Genomic DNA, 14,344 nt, shown 5'->3' on the forward strand with positions numbered 1-14,344 from the left:
CCTCGTGTTCCCTAATCGGGTCCCAGCTCTGACAAGTCTCCTTCCGGGGGTCCCAACGAGGCGTGCAGGCCTGGCTCCCCCTCCGAACTCCGGGCCTCAGGTGTTCCGCCCCGCACTTCTCCCCGGCCCTCCCCTCGCCACGCAGCCTCCGGGGAGCGCAGCAGCCGCACACAAAGAGGCTTACACTACCCGAGCGCCCGGCTCAAGGGGAACCGCCGCAGATCTCGACCTGCAGGCGGGGAGGCAGAGCCCCAGAGCTTCCCCACCCTAGGGAGAACCTTTGGCCCCAGAGGTCGCTCCGTCCCGCTCAGCCGGGTCCACTACCCGTCCCTCCCGCGACCGCGCTTACCCAGTACCAGCCGCGCTATGTCCGAGGGTAACAACATGACCGAAGCCGCAGCAGGAACCGCCACAGGAGACAAGATTCAGGTAAAAGCCAACACAGCGACAGCCCCTGCGCCGCATCTCCCGGTTCCAGTGGCGGCACTGAACCCGCGGCAATTTGTCCCGCCTCTTTCGCCTCGCGTCCGCCAATCGCTTCCGCCGGAGAAAGAAAGGCGCCGAAATAAAACCCGCCTCGGTTCCCGTCGGATCTGTCGTCACTTCCGTCCTCCTATTCGGAGGGGTGGAGCTGAAGGCGGCGGGGAGGTGGGATGCAGGTGCCGCTGCTGGAGCCAGGGGGCGGGCGGCGAACGCAAGGTCGCACACCATTGGCGGGCAACGCGCACGCGCGTTTGTTCGGACGAGCGAAGTGTTTTGAGGCAAGCCAGCGCTGGAAGCGCAAAACGTGTGGGGGTCGGCGCGCATGAGCAGATGGTACCCGCTCCCGGTTGACCCCGACTATTTCCTCGGGAGACCCGGGCTGCGTGTCCACGCTGCGTTTGAACCGGAAGCGGGAATAGTGGGTGTCCACCTGGCTGGAACCGCAGGGGCTGCTGTGGGGAGGCGAGTGGAGCCGGGACCCAGGCTGCAGCTGCCGCTGCTGTCGGAAATTCCACTTTGGCGGTGCGAGTGCACCGTTAGGGGGAGCGTGAAGAGCGGGCAGCGGCTTCTGCGTCGGGGACTGCTGGGGTGTCCGAGCCCCTCTGTGCCAGGCCCCCGACGGCCGGTCTCACCCGCTGCTCTGGGGCGGACTTTCCCTGCTCGCAGCACTCTCTCCCGCCCTCTCTCCGAGGCCCTCGCGGATTTAGCCTCGAGCCTTCCTCCAGGTGCTGGTCGCACGCTCCTGCCCGTCCCCTTTCCTCCGCCGCCGTACGGCCCAGGTGTAGCTAGAGGTCTTGACTAACAATGTTCCCCCCCCCCCTTTTCTTGATTAGTTTTAAACCACAAGCATCTGCTGATCCTTAAACTAGAGTGACGTGGTGGAGAGCACGGACTCAAGAATTTCGTTGCTGGACCTGGAATTTTGGCAGATATGTGGGTGAACGCACTGTCCTGTCTCCCATGTGATAATCCTTGCCGGTGGTGAGCCCTCAAGAGCGTTCGCTGCTGTTTTTATCAGGTACCTAGAAGTAAAGGGGCTCTTAGAGCTCAGGGCGATCATTGAGGGAGAACCGTGAACGTAGAGGAGCTAACGAGGTGGGAGCCTTCCAGACAGACCGGGAAATGTATGTAAAAACACAAAGCATGAGAGGTGTCAGAAGCTCAGGAGTGAGGTCTGGCGTTGAATGAAATAGATGCGGGCATTTTCAGCATGTTGAGGTCGTAGGGATGGATGAGATCACACTGGGAGAACCTCGGGTGAGAAGTGGGGAGATAGAGATAGTCTTGCAGGTGTGAATGGAAGAGGAACCATCTGAAGAGAGACTTAGGAAACAGGGGAAGGGAAGAATCTGTGATATTTATTGAGCATTTGTTGTGTTCCAGGCACTGTGTTAAATCCGTACGTGAATCTTTAACAGTAACTTTGAGAGAGTTAGTATTGTTTTTCATTTTATCGGTGACAGATTGAGCTTTAGAGAGATTAGCTACTGTGTCCAAGGTTATACAGTCTGTAAGGGTCAGGGGCAGGATTTGAACCAGCACAGTCTAATAAGAGAGTCCACACTGTTACACCAGAAGAAAATGGCATGCCACAGGCAGAATTCCATACAGGAAGATGTGATGTAGGCATCATTGTCAGATTCTGCAAAGGAATCTGCTTGATTGAGATCTAAAAAGGAAGGTCGGACTTCCCACTTCAGAGACTGTTGTTCAGGAAGTATGTATGGTTTGAGGAGCATGTTGGTAGAGGGGCTTAATTCTAGGTTAATGTATTGAGTTCAACCGTGTCTGTTGACTCTCTTACTCTAGCTGACTATTCTTCAATTCCTTCGGTTTTCTTTCAATTCCTCCAACACACCATGCACTTTTTCATCTTAGGACCTTTTGGAGGTACTAGTCTCCTTCCCTGAAATATTGGTCCTCTTCCCTTTTTCTGTGATTGGCACCAGTTCAGGTCCTGGCTTTGTTGTGACCTCTGCTGAGATGTTCCCTGGAAGCTTATCAGAAGTGATCCTCTCCATTGTTGGTGTATATTTTCCTCTTTTGAGTCTTATATCATATTTTGGAATTAGGCATTGATTTTTCACTGTACTTGTTTATTGTCACTCTCCCCCACTAGTTATGACTCCACAAGGGAAGGATTTGTGTCTGTTTAATTCATTGTGTCTGGCTACCCCTAACATAGTACCTCAAACAGGTAGTGGCCCTGTAAATATTGTTGCATGAATCCGTGAAAGAACGTTTCCTGACTGAGCTGTTTTGTTTTCTTCAAAGTAATCAACCTTTGAGAAACAGAAGAGAGGAACACAGAAGGAGAAGAATAAAAAACCACAGCTTAAAAAAAAAAAATTGAGGGCAGCATCTTCCTGGAAGTGTCACATGGTCAGTAAGCTTGCATTTTTTATTATATTATAAATAACATCTTCAGTATATTTAGGAATAAACATGCCTACATTTATGATTTTTTGGGTATGGATCTTGTTAAGGTGTTTTTGGTTATGATCCCAGTTTTCTTTTCCTTACTGACTCAATCAAGAGGGTTTTAAACCACGATTGAGTATGAAGGGGAGAGAGTCCTAATAAGAAGGAATGGAAAATAAAAATCATAATCCTTTTTCTCAAGACGTTTACAATCACATGGCAAACTCTTGGGTAAATAACAACCTTTAATCTACAGCAGAGTTAGGGAGGTTGTAACGGGATAAAAGAGTCACAACAGCCAATGAGTAAAAATGAAGAAGCGAATTAGAGCTACCTACCAATGAAATAGGTTGGCTTCTTAGGTAGTGTGCTCTCAGAGTATTTAAGGAGAGTGTTTAAATATTTTTATAGGAGGGATTTCTTCCTTTGTAAGAAGATTGGACATGGTCTTTCAGTTCCAATTTTAAGACTGAATTAAATAACAGCAAAGAAACATACTTGTTCTTTAAAGAATGAGTGGCGTTTATATGAATGGATGGGGGAAGGACTCCCCTTCTTTTTCCTCTTGAGATATGTCAAGGACAAAAAAAGTTTTTTGTTTGTTTGTAAATACTTGTAGTCCAACAAAAACGAAGCTTTCTTGTAAGAAGAGTCAGAAATAATGACACAAAATGCTTTTCTTGGGTCTTTTTTTGAAAGGTTATCAAAGGAAGGTTTGATTATGTCAGAAACCTAAAAGGAGGTAGGCTACAGCAATGGCATTAAGGTATAGTAAAGTATAGTTGATTTTTGGCACTATAGTATTTAATTCCCTTTTGAAACAGCAGCATAATTGCACTTGAATTTTTATGTTTTAAACGAGAACCGTAAAGCCAGCTGAGACTTAGTGCTAGGGAAGGCTTACTAGCTCTGATGACCTCCTGCATAGCAATTCGAAAGCATAAGCAATTCAGCTTTTGGCTTAGTAAATGATGTATTTTGTTACTCCATGTAAGAGTTAAATAGTGCAGCTGGTCAATCCTTAAATCAGCTGGTCATCCTTAAGAACAGGTCGGTCAGCTGTTAAATCCTTAAATCCCCTTTTCCTTTTTTTCTTTTTAAATTTTTGAATTTATTTTATTTTTTTTTTAAGATTTATTTATTTGACAGACAGAGATCACAAGTAGGCAGAAAGGCAGGCGGAGAGAGAGATTGGAGGAAGCAGGCTCCCCGCTGAGCAGAGAGCTGGCATGGGGCTCAATCCCCAGGACCCTGGGATCATGACCTAAGCCTAAGGCAGAGGCTTTAACCTACTGAGCCACTGAGGCGCCCCAGATTTTTGAATTTATTTTAGAGAGAGTGTGCATGCATTCTGAGTGGGGAGTGGGGAGAAGGAAGGAGATAGATAGAATCAGAAATAGACTCCACGCTGAGCCCTGAGCCAGTCATCGCAGAGGCTTTGGTCTCACCACCTCTAGTTCATGCCTGAGCTGAAAACAAGAGTCAGACGTACTTAGCTGACAGACCCCCAGGCATCCCTTTCTTTTCCTTACACCTTTTTTTTAAAAAGTTTTTACTTATTTATTTGACAGAGTAAGAGTGAGAGAGACAGAGAGGGAACACAAGCAGTGGGAGCAGCAGAGGGAGAGGGAGAAGCAGGCTTCTGGCTGAGTAGGGAGCCCAATGTGGGGCTTGATCTTAGGACCCTGGGACCATGACCTGAGCGGAAGGCAGAGGCTTAATGACTGAGCCACCCAGGTGCCCCTCTTTTCCTTATTCTTGACCAGGCTGTCTTCTGTTGGTCTTCTACATTTTAATTGAATTATCATGTTTCTTAGAAAAGATCTCAGAAAAGTAAATTTGTGTGTTTCCCGTTTTTATCCTGCTATTGCAAACTAGTACCCATTTGCATGTTGAAGCTTTGTTTTGATATATTCTAAGAAAATCTCATTTGAATGTGGAAACATTAAGAAAAATAATTTTATGGTTACAGTATGCATGTAATTGTATAGTGATCTGACTGTTAATACCACAATCTGAAATAATTTTGCATTTACGTGTTTTTTTTTTTTTACAGTGATGTGCTTTCTGAAATTCTGAACCATGAGTTTAGCACTTAATGATCTGCTTATTTGCTGCCGTCAATTAGAACATGATAGAGCTACAGAACGAAGGGTAGTAAATTACTGAAACTTAATCTTTTCTTGAAGTTAGTGTGTGATTGGCAACCCATTACTGTGTTCTTTTTCATTTTCAGAAAGAAGTTGAGAAATTTAAGCGCCTGATTCGGGATCCTGAAACTGTTCAACATTTAGATCGACATTCAGATTCCAAACAAAGCAAATACTTGAATTGGGATGCTGTTTTTCGGTACTCCATTCATTTTTTTTACTGTCTTTATTTTCCTCTTTCATTTTTTTTTTCTTTTAAGATTTTATTTATTTGACAGAGATCACAAGTAGGCAGCGGGGCAGGCAGAGAGAGAAGGGGAAGCAGGCTCCCTGGTGAGCAGAGAGCCGGATGTGGGGCTCGATCCCAGGACCCCAGGATCATGACCTGAGCTGAAGGCAGAGGCTTTAACCCACTGAGCTACCTAGGCGCCCCTCTTTCATTCTTATTTGTTGTGATATTTTTGTGTATGTAGATCTTACTTATCTTTGCTTTCTGTATACTGTTGTGCCTTGCATGTAAAGTTGGTGCTTAATATTTGTCTGAAACATGATTTTTAAAGGATGTTCCTATAGAAAAAGTTACAGTTTTTAAGACATTTGTTCAATGAAACTTCTTAGATCTCACTCAAGATTAAAGAGGATTCCTTTCATATTAGTTCATTCAAGACTTTATTTTAGAAGAAGACTTTATTTCAAATTGGAGAATAAATTAAGTTATAAGTGCCTTATTATTACTTTTACACCTTTAAATATTCCTCTGAATAATTGCTACATATTAAATTGTAATTAAGAAAACAATTACAGAATAATTTCTGTAGGAATGCAGTTAAAAACATCTGGCTTTGGAAAGACAATTGATGCCTTTTTTACACTGAGACATAATTTTCAACTCTGAAGTCCGTTTGTAACTAGGAATAGGTTGTAGAACTTGGGAAAAATGAATAAAATATTTTAAACTAATGTAGAATAGTGGGAAGCTCGAAATAACATTTTCAGCCAAGGGGAAAGTATATTTATTTGTTCTTAAGTGTTTAGAACTTTTGTTTTTACCACTTACTTGGTATTGGATGGACTTACAGATTTCAGTGCAGATAACATAAAAAAATGCATGTTTCTTTTCTCTGTTTACTTAGTTCATTTCAAATACCACAAAAATGGTTCCTACCTAAAGATGAGTATTATTTTGCATAAGAAAATCAGGTAGGTCCAGTAGGCACCTGGCACTTCCAACAAATCAGGAATATCTTCTAGGCAGACTTCATTCAAAAGGTAGAAACATTGCCACCTACCTGGGAAAGGTTTGGGTTGTGTACAAAATAACAAGTAAGAGAGAAAGGAGAGCTCAGTAGCACTGTAAGCTTTTAATAATAAAATGAAAAAACAAGTAGTAAAGCAACAGAAAATCATGGAGGTTGCAGTTTAGAACTTTGTGGAACACACTTTAAATTGGTATTGAGCCTTGAAAGAGAAAATGATTTTTTTAGCCGGTACACTGATGGCCGTGTGGTGGCTTCAGAGATTCTCTTTGTGATGGCGTAAAGGGTTTTTCCACACTGTTGTAATAATTCAAGCATTTAATAATTCTGAATTCTGAATTTAATAATTCTGAAATTTCACTTTGTTTTCCTGGAGATTTTTACAGAAATATGTTCAGAAAGAAACAGAATGTCTGAGAACAGCGAAACCAAGTGTGTCAGCCTCAACACAAGCCACTAGGCAGAAAAAGATGCAAGAAATCAGTAGTTTGGTCAAGTACTTCATCAAATGTGCAAATAAAAGTAAGTGCTATTATTTATTATAAATAGCTGGTTTCAAAGGTCACTCTTGCATCATTTTGGTCGGAATATGGAGCGGTAAACGTTTAGTGCTAACTCTAATTTGGGGTACATGTAATGGTTTTTAATATATGATCAGTTCAAATATTTGGAGGAATTTATGCAAGCATAGAGTGGTAGTCTCCACGTTGGAAGGATTAAAAATTAGTATTCCAACTGCCCATTCTTCTTGGATCCCCTCTATTTGTTCCTAGCACTTACGTAGCCCTAGTGATGGGACATACCTTTTAAGCTTTTTTTTTTTTTTAATTAGTGGTGAAACCTGTCTCCCTTTTTTATTGCTTCTCCCTTTTGAGATAATATAGAAAAATCCTGATTAATTTTTTCAGAATGATATCTTTTGAGATGCCCGAAGTTAGCTTTGACATTTCCTTTCAGTCGTTGTCTCTAACCTAAACAGAGTACTTTATTCAGCTTATTTGACCCTAGTTTTTGTGTCACTCGCTTCTGAATTTTCTTCAGTTTAATTATATCTCAAAGTGTAGGACTTAATAATAGCCATATTCTGATTGGTACAGAGTGGAGCAGGACTTGTATATCTTTTATTCTGTACTTTTACTAATTCATTTTGAGATTACATTGCTTTTTTTTTTTTTAAGATTTTTATTTATTTATTTGACAGAGACTGATCACAAGTAGGCAGAGAGGCAGGCAGAGAGAGAGAGAAAGGGAAGCAGGCTCCCTGCTGAGCAGAGAGCCCGATGTGGGACCCGATCCCAGGACCCTGAGATCATGACCTGAGCCAAAGGCAGCGGTTTAACTCACTGAGCCACCCAGGTGCACTTATATTAGCTTTCTTGGCAATCAGAACCCACTATGCCCAGTATTGATTAAATGAAAAAATGACCAGTGGTTTTTTGCTCCTCATGAGCCATGTATTTCCCACTTTGAATGGGGGCCATGGTTGTCTTTTCAAGAATTGATATTTTTGACCCAAAGTGCCAGATAGCAATAGGCCTATGTAAGGAAAGGGGCCTCTTACAATGTTGAAACCTAGAAGTAGAAATGTTTGCTTAGGGACTCTTGGGCTCAGACTTTGTTACTATTCACACACAAAGATGTGGCTTTTTGATTCCAGGTTTAGTTTGGGAATCAGAAAAGCCATTGAATCACTATTTTGGGCACCCGGAAGTACTGTAACACCGCATGGTAACTATACTGGCATTGAAGTGAAAGACTTAATAAGATAAAAAGAATGAGAAAAGCCCAATGTCGGTAAACATTATTAAGTAGAAGGATATAGATGGCTCGTGAATACTGTCTCGGAATGGTGGTATGAGATTTAAGTCTAAAAAGCAGTGGTTTAGCAGAAGTTTGGTTTTCCAGCTCTGAGGTGGCAGTTTGTGTGGATCGTGGCAAGCCTGTGACAAGGACTCCAGCACATGCAGAGGAAAGCTACACAGAAATATTGTGCACCGGCTTTTGCCCTGAATGATAGCCCTGCATTTATTAAAATTTGTTCCCTTGGCTGCTAACATTGGGTTAACCTATTTTAATTTGTACTTACCGAGTTACTGAGAGAAAGATATCTGGGCCCATTTTTGCCCACTAGAAAAGTTTGCAGGGTATAATTTCACTTTACGATGAAAAAACCTTCAGTCACAAAATTAACAGTATTGGAAAATACACTTGGAAAATGTGTGAAAGTATCACTTGTTGGGCTACCGGAATAAGTAGATGAAATTATCAGAAAGATTATTTAAATGGTTGAAAGTCTGTGTTTTTATTTGAGGCTTCCTTTTCTTTCTAGTTTGACTTTATTTAAGTTAAGCATCTTTATTCTCCGAACAAAACCAGAGCATTACTGTTATGTCTTCTCACTTTGTGTTTTTCAAAGAGTTGGGGAGTTGATGGGAATTGAAACACATGTCCAGACTTAGCGTTGGTATTCAAGGTCTTATGAATGAGGCAGAGATTCGAAAAGGAGAGTGGGGAAGGGAGCAATAAGCACCTGTCATTCATTCATTCTTTTATGTAGTCGATTGTCTGCTCTGCACGTCATGTGGGCGGGGCATGGAGGATAGATTTTACCCAGCTTGGTAAAATGCGAAGTTTTATGAGGGTCCTTAAATTCTCCTTAGTCAACTTAGTTGTCCTTTGGAGGTGGGTTTCCTCAGAAAAAGAACTTCAGTGTAATTCTTGAAACCTTTCTCAAATTTGGTGGAGGAAGGAAATTTGTTGAGATTAAGGCCCCAGGGAAATATGATTTCATCATGACATGAATTTATGTAGTTAATAAATGTTTACCAAGCAAATATTATTTAGGACAGTTACCGGGCTGTGTTGCCATATAGAGATGAAGTAATTCCTTAGGGATGTTATCATATAGTAGATGTTACAGTTAAGAGATGGTTACAGGACTGTAAGAGGGAGGGGCCGCAGGGTGTCACAGTAGAGGAACTTGTGATCGTGCAATTCATCACTGGTGCAGTGCCTGAGAGTGTGGTATAAACCAAGTAAAAATGATAAACAGTTGTGTCAGTATTTATTTACTGTAGTTTGATAAGAAAATGCTAAACTCCTCATAAGAAAGTGCTAAATTAGAATATAATCAGATATATATATGACTTGTGGTCTGTTCATAGCTTATAACAAAAAGTTATATGCCATTTTAAGATTGTTAATATTGAGGGCACCTGGGTGGCTCAGTGGGTTAAGCTGCTGCCTTCGGCTCAGGTCTTGATCTCAGGGTCTTGGGATCGAGTCCCACATTGGGCTCTCTGCTCAGCAGAGAGTCTGCTTCCCTCTCTCTCTCTTTCTCTTTCTGCCTGCCTCTCTGCCTACTTGTGATCTCTCTCTGTCAAATAAATAAATAAAAATCTTTTTTTTTTTTAAGATTTTATTTATTTATCAGAGAGAGGGGGTAGAGAGCGAGCACAGGCAGACAGAATGGCAGGCAGAGGCAGAGGGAGAAGCAGGCTCCCTGCTGAGCAAGGAGCCCGATGCGGGACTTGATCCCAGGACGCTGGGATCATGACCTGAGCCGAAGGCAGCTGCTTAACCAACTGAGCCACCCAGGTATCCCTAAATAAATAAAAATCTTAAAAAAAAAAAAAAGATTGTTAATATTGAAATATAGTAAAATATTAGCTGTGACATCAATGTGATTTGCTGAAAATAAAAAGCAAACAGTTTTTAAATGTCATTTTGTTGCATTCAAAAATATGCCCATTAATACTGAAATTTTGGGAGGCCAGGGGGCTTGGGTGGCTCAGTGGGTTAAGCCTCTGCCTTGGGCTCAGGTCATGATCTCAGGGTCCTGGGATCAAGCCCCGCATTGGGCTCTCTGCTCACCTGTGAGCCTGCTTCCCCCTCCCTCTCTGCCTACTTGTGATCTCTCTCTGTCTGTCAAAAAAATAAATAAAATTAATTTTAGGATCTCTAATAGTTAGGACTCTTAATTTTAGGACCTCTAATAAATAAAACTGAAAACATTAGAGCCTTACATATTTATATGCCACAAATGCTTTTGTACAATATGAAAGTAACTTGGTTTTCAAAGCCCAATATTCTCCTTACAATCTTTTTTTTTTTTTTTTTTAAAGATTATTTATTTATTTGAGAGAAAGAGTGCATAGGTTGGGGGCAAAGGGAGAGGGTCAAGCAGACTCCCTGCTGAGCAGGACCCCAGGATCATAACCTGAGCTGAAAGCAGGTGCTTAAGTGACAGCCACCCAGGCGCCCCATCCTTCTTACAATCTTTGGTTATTCTAATGAGTTAATTCTTCGTAAAAGGTACCAAGAAACTGGATCATTTTAGGTCTAGTGCCAGAAACTGTGAATTATTAAGGATGGGGCGGATGATTGTTTTTGCTATATATTCCTATAGGGATCAGCAGACTTCTTTTGTAAAGTGACCAGTCGATGTTTTTGACTTTGTAGGCTATACAGTTTCTGTGTCAGTTAGTCAGCTCTGCTGTTGTAGCATGAAAGTAGCCTTAGATAGTATGTAAAAGAACGGTCATGGCTGTGACCCAGGAAAATTTTAGTTCTCAAAACAGGCAGCTAGGAGCACTTTGCCCACAGGCCCCAGTTTGCTAATTCCTGCTCTGTGACAAAGAGATTAGTAATGTCCCATATGGAATCATTCATATAGCTGCAATTCCAAGTGTTCCTGTGTTTCTTAAGATTTATATGTTTTTATTTGTTTATTTTTCAATAGGAGCACCCAGACTGAAATGTCAAGAACTCTTGAATTATATCATGGATACAGTGAAAGATTCATCTAATGGTTCCGTTTATGGAGCAGATTGTAGCAACATTCTGCTCAAGGACATTCTCTCAGTGAGGAAATACTGGTGTGAAATATCTCAGCAACAGTGGCTAGGTATGTTTTGAAGTTTATTTGTAAATTTTTTTCTGTGAAATGAAATGTCACCAAAAGATCGGTCAGAATCTTGATCCCCCAGGTGACCTTGCAGTTTAACAGTATCTTAGTAAAATTAAATACTTACAGAATCCAGCCCTTAGTTTTCTTTATTATGAACTTCCTAAGTGATTGTCTCTATGAGAACTGGAACATCACAGTTGAAAGAAGCCATCCCTGTCCTCGAGTCCTTCATAGGCCAGTGGCAGAAAAATCAAGTGAACCAAAAATTACAGTGCCCCATAACATAGATACGTTTGGGCGAAGTGAGTTCCCAGATCAGTGACACCTAAACCTCACCATGATTAAAAGAAAAAGAAGAAAATCTAGAAAGAGAGGTGTCATGAAAGCGAAAGCAGCAGAGTTTCAGGCTGGAAGGGATATGACGTTTTAAGTGTGGTAGAAATGCTAAAACACAAAAGCATGCATTGGATTAGGCAGTTAGCAGGTCACTTGTAAGTTAAAAAATAGTAAAAAGGATCTTTAGGGCCCAGGGACTGCAACATAAGTAGAGTGGGTGTTGGAGGAATCTAGTGTTTTCGATTTCTAGGTGAAAAGTTCTGAGAGACCAAAAAGGAAGGAAGTTGTGATCAGAGATAAACATTTGAGTTTATGAATTTCAGAGGTGGAGCCTTTCTCTGAGTGGGTTCAGTGGGTTTGGCTTTAATGAAGTGACTCGAAGCCATATGTCCAAGTCTTTTAATACAACCACCACTGAAAATCTAGAAACTCTGTGTTTTTCGTGGAAAGTATTTAAGATAAATTTTGCCAATTAAATGAAAAGACATTTGTCTGTATTGTTTATTGCGAATTTCTCATATCAAAAAAGACACGTGTGGATGGTAAAACTGTGACCTTATCAGTGCCCTGCACTATATTCTAATGTTCCCATATGAATGAAAGCCTTTTTAGCTTTGAGTGTTAATTTCTGAGGTGTCATCTCAGGCCTTTGTTCTTGTTCCGAGCATGAGGGAGGCTGCGTCCCAAACTTGATCCTCAAAACAAGTTTAAGAGAATAGGTTAGTGATATCCAGGATGCTCGGACACGTTTCTCACCACTGTGGTCCATCCTAAGTATTCAGGAGGTTTGCATAGTTTAGATTAGTACTTCTAACCACGGGTCTCATTGAAACAAAGAGAATCCTTGCTGTAGTCTCCTTACTGTGTCTGACCTGTTCTCTGAAATCCTCTTTATTTTTGAGCATATTACTGTCATCTCTCATAATTTGGCCTTTTGGTTGAATTATTTTTCTAGTTAGCTCCCTTCTCTCAAACTTCACTCCCCACAGAGGACTATACTCAAGAAGTGGAGTTTATGTTCACAATATATCTTTGGTAGAGGTGTTGATGGAACCCACAGTTAGAGATAAGGTAGTCTAGAAGGAGAGTTTGGAGTGAGATGAGAAGATGCCCTGAGGCCAAGCCAGCATTTTCAGATCAATTTGGGATTAGCTTATTGATTCCTACAAAAAGCTCTGCTGAAATTTTTGTGGGGCTGGATCCCAGGACCCTGGGATCAGGACCTGAGCTGAAGGCAGAGGCTTTAACCTACTGAGTCACCCAGGCACCCCGAATTTTGGTGGGGATTGCACTGAATGTATTGAACAATTAAGAAAGTGTCCTGAAGCAAAGACTCACAGCAGCCATACTCTCTAGTTTTGAAGGGGAAAAACACTTCATTGATATTATAAAAATCTAATAGAAACAGAAGAAAAGGAAAATCTACACATAGATGAGGGCAATAGTAAGCAGTAAGGATGAATAAGACATTTACGTCAGATTGGGTACATACAGCATCCGTCAGCTGGGAAAGCCCCGGCTGCAGTCTTGATTGCGAGGCCTGGATGGACCATCCTCCCCGTTGGGGGAGACTATACCCCATAAAGGCGGTATAGGGCGGTAGGGCAGAGACAAGGTTTGGAGTTAGACGTTTGTTTGTGTGCAGTTTGGAGCTAGTCAAATTCCTGAATCATCATGTCTTTACACATTCAAGGAGCCTGGTCTAGGTGAGTTTGCCTCCCCTCCGGGATTCTACTAGGCGGGGGGGTGGAACAGCAGCCCAGCCTGGAGCTGGAGGGCATGGAAGGCAAAGTTTATAGCTCTTGGTGTCCAGACCAGAAAGGCCACTTCTGACCTGGAGGCCAGCTCCCACGTTACTTATGCAGCACAAATCTCACCAGCGACATTCTTCAGCTGCCTGCATGCGTGCAGGTAGGGGTGGTTGGTCACTCAGGACCCATCGCAGGAACCTCCTTCCATACAAGATAGGAAGAACAGCCCTCGTGACCACATGGAGTCTGCCATTCTGTGAACATGATACCTCTCTTTATTTGTTTAGTTTTTTTTTGTTTGTTTGTTTGTTTTTACCTAAAGAAATCAGTGTTTTATGATTCTTAGCATACAGAATTTATGTATTTTTATTAGACTTCTATTGCAGTAGTTTGTAAGTTGTGTAGTTTAAAAAATTTCAATTTCCATATTCATTGCTATCATACAGGTGGTTTTTGTGTCATTAATGTTGTGTCCTGGGACCTTGCTAAAATCACTTATTAAATCTAGGAGCACCATGGGATTTTCTCTTTAGATAGCCATATATTTGCATTTTTTCCCCCTCATTTGTGAGCCATGTGACTTTCACCTATTTTTTTTCTACTCTATTATATTGGCAGGGATCTTCAGAATGATTCATTTAAATGGTGAAATGTACATCCCATAAAATTTACCATTTTAACCCTTTCTAAGTATAGAGTTCAGTGGCATTAAGTGTGTCCACATCGTTGTGCAACCATCACCTTCCATTTGCAGTCCTCGGTCATCTTCCCAAACTGAAACACTGTCCTCAATAAACAACACCCCCCCCCCCCACACACACACAGCCCTTGACAAGCATTCTGCTTTCTGTATCTGTGAGTTTGACTCCTCCGGCTAACTCCAGTGACGGAAGTCGTAACGGTCTTTGTCCTGTGAATGCGTTACTGTGCTCATTTCCCCTGTGTCTTCAGTGTTCATCCATGGGGTGGCACGTCTCAGGGTCTACTTCCTTTCTAAGACTGAGTTGCGCTTATGTACTGCATTTGGACATTCCTCTG

The 14,344-nt window shown here is 42.0% G+C and overlaps 2 protein-coding genes across 5 annotated transcripts in view; one reads left to right on the forward strand and one right to left on the reverse strand.

Moving 5' to 3' along the window:
* The window catches only part of NPAT (nuclear protein, coactivator of histone transcription), a 51,662-nt gene extending 51,073 nt beyond the window's left edge, over positions 1 to 589 (reverse strand). For 2 of the 4 annotated variants that reach the window (XM_082683225.1, XM_082683223.1), the window contains exon 1: positions 350 to 542. In XM_082683225.1, coding sequence (XP_082539351.1) covers positions 350 to 386 — 37 coding nt within the window. In that variant the 5' untranslated portion in view covers positions 387 to 542. Of the gene's footprint in view, positions 1 to 349 lie in introns of all 4 variants that reach the window. The other 2 variants (XM_082683224.1, XM_082683222.1) reach the window with 2 other exon arrangements.
* Positions 590 to 732: 143 nt separating this feature from the next.
* Positions 733 to 14,344, forward strand: part of ATM (ATM serine/threonine kinase) — a 122,864-nt gene continuing 109,252 nt past the window's right edge. The window contains 7 exon segments of the mRNA XM_082683215.1: positions 733 to 1,208; positions 1,317 to 1,501; positions 2,758 to 2,865; positions 4,961 to 5,058; positions 5,141 to 5,253; positions 6,687 to 6,832; positions 11,052 to 11,216. Of these exon segments, the coding sequence (XP_082539341.1) occupies positions 4,987 to 5,058; positions 5,141 to 5,253; positions 6,687 to 6,832; positions 11,052 to 11,216 (496 nt within the window). The 5' untranslated portion in view covers positions 733 to 1,208; positions 1,317 to 1,501; positions 2,758 to 2,865; positions 4,961 to 4,986.

The sequence above is a fragment of the Mustela nivalis genome (assembly GCF_964662115.1).
Source record: "Mustela nivalis genome assembly, chromosome: 9".
NCBI lineage: Eukaryota > Metazoa > Chordata > Mammalia > Carnivora > Mustelidae > Mustela > Mustela nivalis.